Source organism: Mycetomoellerius zeteki, unplaced genomic scaffold (genome assembly GCF_001594055.1).
Source record: "Mycetomoellerius zeteki isolate Tzet28-1 unplaced genomic scaffold, Tzet1.0 scaffold89, whole genome shotgun sequence".
Lineage (NCBI taxonomy): Eukaryota > Metazoa > Arthropoda > Insecta > Hymenoptera > Formicidae > Mycetomoellerius > Mycetomoellerius zeteki.
This window is the reverse complement of record NW_017257924.1, coordinates 38,693-48,074: the sequence shown is the minus strand read 5'-3', so window position 1 is coordinate 48,074 and position 9,382 is coordinate 38,693. Positions and strand designations below refer to the sequence as shown.

The 9,382-nt window shown below is 32.0% G+C and overlaps 1 protein-coding gene across 3 annotated transcripts in view; it reads left to right on the top strand.

Annotated features, from left to right (window-relative positions):
• NfI (Nuclear factor I) overlaps positions 1-9,382 on the top strand; it is an 88,384-nt gene that overhangs the window by 74,472 nt on the left and 4,530 nt on the right. For all 3 annotated transcript variants that reach the window (XM_018459941.1, XM_018459942.1, XM_018459943.1), the window contains 3 exons: positions 1-58; positions 2,360-2,716; positions 7,623-7,857. The exon at positions 1-58 is cut by the window's left edge and continues 130 nt beyond it. In XM_018459941.1, coding sequence (XP_018315443.1) covers positions 1-58; positions 2,360-2,716; positions 7,623-7,857 — 650 coding nt within the window. The remainder of the gene's footprint in view (positions 59-2,359; positions 2,717-7,622; positions 7,858-9,382) is intronic.

Here is a 9,382-nt window from a genome sequence, read left to right as displayed (position 1 = left end):
TTCGGACTTTGTGACTTTCGTATGCCAAGAAGCTGAAAATACTCAGCAATTATCTCAGGTAATACAGGACGCCTATATAAAGTCTGTCCCCACCCTTCATGTTTCTGAAATGGTTCGAAATTATAAAAAAAAACCGCGTAATACATGTTCGATCATTTTGAAAGGCTATTCTATTAAAATAACTTGATGCTTTCTTTTATGTATAATAGTTTTTATCTTCTACATACATGACATTATTATGTTTTCTCCATTATTTATTCATTATTTATATTGTTCTTGACTTTGTAATGTTCCCTTTTTTTAAAAACCTCAATAAATCTGGTTTACATTAGGTCCGATATTCGAGGTCATATTTTATATTCGTCAGGGAAAATTCTTTATTATCATCTGGAAAACCTGGAAAAGTTAGGGAATTTCAAAATTCATTTTCTGTGGGAACCCTGTCTTCTTCACAATAACCGATATATTGGAACGTATGCATTTTGCAAGCAGCATGTATAAACAATAATAAGCAATTTATTTAGCACGCTAAATAAATTGCTTATTATTGGCTACATTCAGCAAGTCTCGCGCGTACCCCCATTTTTTCTACATATTTTCGTTAATATGCCCTAATACTTATTTCTATCTTCTCTCCACAAACATAATCCGATTAATGATTGATTTAAGCCAAATTAATCGAAGTTCGCTAAATTGACGATTCATTAGAATAAAATTAATCGGAAACGTTCAATTGACAATTGATATAAAGCGAATTCCTTTAGCCTTACCCAGAGCTAACGACGTAGAAAGTTTGTAGCTCCTTTTTGACTTTTCTTTTTTATTTGGTTTTTAAATTTATTTTTTATATTTTTTTGTATATTTTTCAATATTTATATTTTTTTACATATTTTGGGTAACATATACGTTTAATACAATTAGCATTTAAAATACCACTAAATACAGTGATATTTTAACCCACATTCAGAAGCCACAAAAGTGACTTTCCCTGCAGTCTAAAGGTTAAACTATCTAAAACTCATGTAGATAATCGATTTATGTATTTTTCTCAAAATAGTATTTGTCAAAATAAAAGAGTAAATTTTAGGTGACACTTCACCGATTTCAATGTCCTTTAAATATGTTGTAGAGAGACGTCTGTCTCTGAAGCTAGCATATCATATATCAGCATCGCATAAAATGACCTAAGTTCTGCTCGCATCCACAATAGTTCTACAGTTCTATATCGGATTTATCGATAGTTCTATCGAATTACGTCCAGAAACGTTTTACAAAATGAGATGCTAACTTCCCGTCTTACCATCTAGCATCTCTGGATTTCGAACGTATGAGATGTAAAGTACAAAAATCCAAAGGGTTCTATCGTTAAAACTTAATACATCGATAGTTCTGGCTATAAAACCAAAGAAATTGACCGAAAACGGTACATAAGAGCAGTTCAGGTGATAATCAATTATGATTGTTCGTCCTTGTCTAACCCACGTAATAGTACGGAAAAGAACCGTTGGTACACGAAAAAGGCCGGGATGTCCATTCTCAGGTTTCTCTCTAGTAATATACTTGCTTCAGTAAATATTTAGATCACTTTTAATTTTTGGCAAGCTTTTTCTCAATTAAAAAGTCTTTTTCCAACTTATTAAAAAAGTATCGGCAATTGACACCTCTGTTAAAAATATATTATCTTTAACCTAAAGAATATATTGTTAGAGAATAATACTTAAGGTGATTCTTTGGTAAAGTATCAAAAATTTGGGGTGCCTCATTAGAACCCATCCAAAATTACAAATTATAAAGCATAATTTGGATAAAATATTAAAACTACGTGTATAACTACGTGTCTTAATGAAATAAGATGAGACATACGATAATAAATCAATAGCTGCATCTTCATCGAATGAAAACAAGATGAAATTATGTTTACTTTTCGAGGTTAAATTTATATGCAAGTATTTATACACGTAAATATCTTTCCAGAATGGTCGTTGACCTATTACTTTTTTGTGACCTTTAAAATCGTAATTTTTAAAACTATTATCATTTCGTTTTTAAGAAAAATCTATGGTATGATTTATGTGCAATTAGTTAGAGAAGCATCTGCGAGCCTTATCTGTCACTAAGTTATACGTGAAAGGTTACATTTTCATCATTTTTTTTCTCTTTTATTTCATTGTTAATCTACCGTAGAATTTTGCACACGTCAATTTCGGTATATGAAAAACTGACACTTCAAAATGACACTTCAACTTCATTATATGAAAAAATTAGACATTTCTATCGTAACTCGATTTACTAAAGAACCATCTTAATTAAGAGTGATGTTAAAAGGAATAAGATGCTATATGTAATCGATTACTTTCAGACGCAACTAACTGGATCACGCACCGGTATCCAAAAGTTCCCACAATATTATCCAAGTTCGATGTTACCGCCGCCGCCACCTGCTCCTATGGCCAGACCAGTAGCAATAATAAGATCGACAGGTGAGTTAGCAGTGACAACTGCTAACTCACCACCAACATCGTCACCTACGGATCCAGCTGAGCTAGGGCCTAATCAGGAACAGATGACTACCGCAGCGGCAGTTGGACTTGTCGGTTCTGCTTGCCAGAATTCTGTCGAACCCGTCGGACGAAAGAGCCCCACCAGAATTCTCGTTACACCGCACACTTCCAGCAGGGAATATACATTTGCTCATTTTCATTCGCAACCTGGTCAGGTTAGTTTCTTCTACAATTCTTTTCTCATCTTGTCAAGAATTTTATTTTTACCGTATAACATTTTCTTGCATTTTCTCAGATAGCAAACACATGTTATTTTGATATCAAATACTCGGCATGTTTGTACTAATGATGTTAAGAGGTTGAAAAGAGATAATTATATGTAAGTCCCTTTTAAGGACGAAGTCTTAAAGTATGAAGATATTATTTCACGTCATTATAACATAATTTTAAGCCTTATGTGGCGCTGTAATGATACATTTTACAATAATATATCAAAATCTAAACATAAAGGAAGATAATCAATAAGGCTATTTTTGGTCCCAAACCGATTTCCATTAAACAATCTTTTTTTTTGTATTGTATGAGCCTTAGAAATGTCAGAAATAATCACTATGTGAAGAAAAACTCGATCCATAAAGTCCCAATTAATTATTAGTCTAGATATACCATTGAGACGTCGAGTGGCATGCTGCTCGATGCGATTGACTCGCGATCTGTAGATCCGAGTTTAATCTTTGCGCCCACATACGTGATTTTTCGCGTTTAATTTGAGAAGCCGAAAATGGCTCCACCTGGTGATTAAAAGATTTTTTATCATCAGCGCCGATCGAATCTTGAAAATGGCTCCATCTGGTGATTAAAAGATTTTTTATCACCAGCGCCGATCGAATCTGGCGTTAAATTGTAAGGCCCGGTTTTTCATTATCTGATTAACTTGTGATTAACCTGATGTTTCACCCAATGGGCTTCATTCATGACATCATCACAGATGAAGTCCATTGGATAAAACATCAGGTTAAGCCTAACTACAAGTTAACCAGGTAATGAAAAACCGGGCCTAAGTCCCATATATCAATGGATATATGTATGTATGGATTCCCCAGGCTGAGGGTTGGGCATTAGGTTAATAATCTAATTCCTGAAAAAAATCCATTGTTATGAAAACCTCATGAGAGGTAAGCTTTGGTTCATCGTGAACTGTAATGCTGCGAAAGAAGAAGAAGAAGATATACCACTATGATACTTAAACTCTTTCCATAACTAATAAGTAAATTAATACAATATTCTCTCTCGTTCATTATACTGCTCTGTCATTATATTAACATCACTCTAGAATACCTATCGTTCCCAAGGTGAAAATGAACATAGCTCATAATAAAAAAATACTTTTATTATTCTTAATATATGAGTTATCCATCAAAAAGTTAGACGCACAAATAGATACCCAAGCAGAACAACAAGTCATTGATATCAAAATGACTCCAAAATGATCATTAAAAGTCATTTTTCAATCATTTTCAATTCATTTTAATGTCATTTTGACGTTATCATGATTTGTTGTTCTGTTTGGGTATTTGTTGCCTATAGACCCAAGCCTCTACAGCATATCAAGGTTGTGGTCATTGTAAAGATTTTCTTATTTCTTTTTATAAAAAAAAAATTTTTTTTTCGTAATAATCAGTATTTAGGGAAACATACATAGTGTCAAAGGCATTTAAAATAGACGAAGTGTCTTAAGACTACAAATGTGAATAAACAACTAACTAACTGTTGCAAATGTCGTTCGACGTTTAAGAGCGTGCGACGCTCGTAGACATGAGGTCTTAGGCAGAATAGGGCTTATAGATTATTCAATTTCGAGCAAATAAAAAAAAAACTGTAAAATTGGTTAAGAATTAGAGCGTCAGCCGAATTTTGTTCACAAAAATGTTTTTCCACTTATCCGGTGTGGCACGGGTTAAAATTGTTTAAAATCAAAAAATCTAAAAAAAATATGATGTTATTTTTTCGAGATATTGAACTATTTTAGGAGGTGTCCCGATTAAATTTCAAAAATTGTTAAAATAACGATCACCCTAATGTGTACATATAATTCGGTCTTCAAGTAAATTTCGTAATGGCTGAATTCAATTGATTTATCGAAATATAAGCGTTATGAACTGCATCCGTAATAATGAAATTGTTTAATTTATTTATATTTATTTATTAATCAAGTTTAAAATTTCGTGAAAATTCAAACGGAAGAAAACACTATACTATTGGTGATTCGTTTGTATAATGTCACAGGGCTGTTACGTCTTCGCGTGTTTTGTCTGCTATTACACGCATTGGCAGTTCCACAGTTTTTTTTAACGAAATTTTCGAAGAAAATGTATAAAAAAGGCAAATATTTTAGAATCGGGTTTTGTGAAAGCTGACTCAACAAATCTATCGAAAATTGATATGTTTATAAAATGATAATTTTAAGGCTGCTAAGGTTAGGAATACAAAGACTGCAATGTAAGTCCATGACTCATGAATATTTGCTTTAACGTCTCATTATTACGATTCATTATTTTTTCGAAGTAAATGGAAAATAATTTATCAACAATAATGTTGAACGATTATTATAAGTCTTTGTTTTTCAGAAGCAAAGCGAAGGAGATAATTTCCTGTTCGTTTTCTATCAGATTGACAAGCAAATTTGTGTGGCGCAAAATCAGGTTTTATTTTTATTGGCCCACTTATTAAACAGAAGCGCATATAATTTTCCTTATCGTTTTTTAACTGAAAAACAGTATCATTTATATAAAAAAAATACTCATTTTTATAGAAATTTTTATAGAAATCATTTTTATAGTCATCAGTGGAGTGTATTCCCCGTTTTATCAAACTCATTTATGGATATTAATATTATTATTATTATTATTATCATCAATCATAATACAGACCTATAAAAAAATTCTTTTTATTGACCTAGAAACGGTCAATTTCACAAAGCTGTATATAATTCCGAATGTTTTTGATGTGCTAAAATCAAATCCGTAGGCCAAATTACTCTTTCACGTTAGGTTTTTGAGATATTCTAATCTTAAAGTGCCAAAAACACTATTTCGGGAATTTTTTAGTTAAAATATTTCTTAAACCTGATGTGATGGAGCAATTTGGGCTACGGATTTGGTTTTAACATGTCAAAAACCTCCGGGATTACATACCGCCGTTTTTGGGTCAAAATTCATGTCGGCTTGTATAATTTTAGAAAAATATTTCGATAATAATGGGACTAATATACAGGGTATCCCATGGGAATGTGTTGAAACTAATCAGCTGTTATTTTCAAAGGTATTCAGTTATTGAAAAAACAAAAATTGCGCTGAAAAGAGGAAAGTCTGCAATTTTTAATGAGTACAAATAAAGTTTAACAAAATGTTTGTGTATCAATTAATTTTATTGATGAAAAATTATGCTAAAATCAAGTAAGCGCTAAAATTATATGTAAAATCGCAGATAAGATCGAAAAATAGCTTCAGATTTAGTAGCAGCTATTTAAAAAGTTATTAGCAATATTAAAAATGATATGTTAGAAAAAGTTTTTACGAGCTTTCGTAAAAAAATCGTGTTTTGTACAAATTCAGATGGAGCACCCTCCGAAAAAATTACTCCTTGGGATTATGAGCATATTTTTCATTAATAAAATTAATTGACACACAAACATTTTGTTAAATTTTATTTATACTCATTAAAAATTGTAGACTTTCCTCTTTTCAGCGCAATTTTTGTTTTTTCAATAATTGAACCTTCGAAAATAACAGCTGATTAGTTTCAACACATTCCCATGGAACACCCTGTATATAGTTAAATATTTTTATTACTTACGTCAAAATGATCCTCCTAACAAAAATAATTTGAGTGTGTTGGTTCATCAGGTCATTGAGTTTGACGGAATCATATAACTTACGCTGGCTTTTGCTATATGACATTGTCATAAATACTTTATGCGGTGCACTTTTTGTTGTGTTTTTGTACATAGGCACAAAACATTACCGATAACCTTTCGGTTTTCTCATTTGTTTTATTAATTACACTGTTAAAAATAAAGTGAGTATAAGGGAAGAATACAATGAACTTTTGGCAACAACCTCGTGACGTTACGCGCGAGTTCGAGTGAACTCGGATGATTCTGAAACGTTTAAATTATATGTTAGGGGATTGCATTTTTTAATCAATATTATTTAATAAATTAAACATTTTGCGAAAAGGAAAGAAACTTGTTAACAAATATATGTATTCTATACAATGGAAATGTTTTTTTAATACAACTTGAAGACCAAATTTTGTGATATCTTAATAATGTCTTAAGGACATTTCTAACATCAATAAAATATCATAAAAGTGTCATTAATTATAATATCACTCTGCTATTTGAGACGTTATATTGCTACAATTTTTCTGTATTTCAATGTTGGTTATCAATGTGTAATATATCAGTAATATTTCTGTGACATATTATATTGTAATATGTAATATATTACAATATTATTGCGATATTACTGTAATATTACGTGCTATGTGGATTATTGCATTGAAAATCAGTATTATTTTCTAATTAATACCATCAAACAATTCATAAAATAACATTGAAAATATTAATTCAATAACTTTTAAATTTATCAATATGATTTAATTATTCGCAATGAACATTGTACAAATATCATGGAAATATTACATAATATTACAGTAGTATGACTGTGATATATCACAGTAATATTTATGTGATTCATTTTTGCGGATATTGTAATATAGAAAAATAATATTGCTAAAATATTACTGTAATATTACGTGTTATGTGGATAATGACGTGAAATTTTAAGCATAGGTTAGAAACAGTCCTACCAATTTAAAAAAGAAATGTTTCTTTGATATGTTCCAAATATCCAGCTTAAATGAGCTAATCCCGATATTTTTTGATCACATAGTGAGTTCCTTTTCATGCATGATGCGCATGATATATCATTTTATCCTTGTTCACCGAATATTAAAGAAAGATAAAATTATACATCATGCATATCCTTACGTGAAACGGAACGCGTCCACAGTATGCATTCTATCGCGTTCATATTATTGTAATCTCTTTTTTTACAGCAAATCTTCACGTATCCGACCATTAGCTCGATGTCTGGAGTAATTTCGCCAACTAACTTGTCTCTATTTTCGTCTCCTGTCTCGGTAACGAGACCGGTAGCAACACAAAGGTCGGTCACTAATATCCCACCACGTTGGAATACTGCGCCATTCATCAATTTGGAAGACGATTATAACATGATTGCACCGATCATCACTGGAACAAGCAGTGAGCCATCAGCCACTATAGAGGAAGGTGAAGCTAAATTTTGTGTCTTGATCAGCACTGAATAGCAATATTGTGTTTCTTCTTCTTGCTTGCAAAAAAGATATATTAAAAGCTTAATAATAATGACCTGCTCGTAATTAATTACCAGTATAATTACTAAGAAATGGAAGTAATTCGTTACTTGTAACGAAGTTACAGTTACAAGTTATGTTTTTGATAACTTACTGATAACTGCGTTACTATTTTTTGTAACAATAACGAATTTTGCAGTTACTTTTTGTACTTATTTATGACATAATTTTCGTTTATTTAATCTTGAGTCTTTAGATAGTATTCATAATTTATTCTAATTTGAAGACTATTTTAACATCTTAAGATGTTAATACATCTCTGTGATTAATTTATTTATTAAATTTAAGATAACTTATAGTTTTTTAAATAGAGAAATTTTAAGGGGATGCTAGAGACGGCCGAACTTGATCGATGTCGATAGTACAGATTTTTTTATTATAATTTCAAATAAAAGTCAATAATAGTGACGACTTTAATTCATATCTGACGTTATCGTTCTGTCTCACTCTACGCATTCTATCTAACATATTGCAACGCTATCTCTTGCAAGATCGAACACCTACTATTAGACACAATTACTGCTTTGTTTACCATATCAGTCTTCGCTCAGCATTCGTTATACACGTAATTTGCAGATAGATATAAATCTTTCTTTTTAAATAATATAACAAAGAAGAGTACAAGAGAGAAAGGTAGAGAGGTCCTAATATTCGCAATGCGTATGCGCAGCACCGTCGTCTGTGTGAATTGATTTAGTTGATTTTGTATTTTTTACACATTCGTACATTATACATTACACAGATGTATAAGATGACGGTGCTGCGTGGTGTTGCGCATGCGCATTGCGAATATTAAGACCTCTCTACCTTTCTTTCTCGCACAGATGTTGGCTTCACCTCAATATACGGGCCAGCATAGGCAATTCCTCTTCCAATAGTATATGTTCTAAGTGCGTCCCTAAGTAGGGGAGAGGTAAGGTGGGAGTCTCCTCGGGTTAGAGAGACTCTCCCTAGAAAGTAGAGTGGCCACATACCCCTCAAAATGGCGTCAATAAGTGATGGAAATCCTGTGTAATAAGGGGTGAGGATCATATGTTTCTCTAAGTACACTCAAGGACTTCGATTCTTTCCCTTACTTTTTTAAAACTTCCAAAAATTCAGGTTATTTCGTCTTTACGTCAAATTTAGTTGTAAGCAGACGTAAGGTTTAATCGTGTCGTTAATCACACACAGACTATGGCTACGTTTACACCCAGCGACCTGATAGCGACCTGACCTATATCGTGACCCAAAGTAGGTCTAGTTATCAACCGTTTACCAACCGAAAGGGACTTAAAAATTGATGGGGTTATATTTAGTCCACGCTGGTCCGAATTACTTAGAGCCATCTATCGTATTTTGTACCAATTTTTTCTATATACAGCATTGTACTCGCGATTGCATTAACGTAAGTTGTTGAGGTTAAATAACAGGGTTTGTAA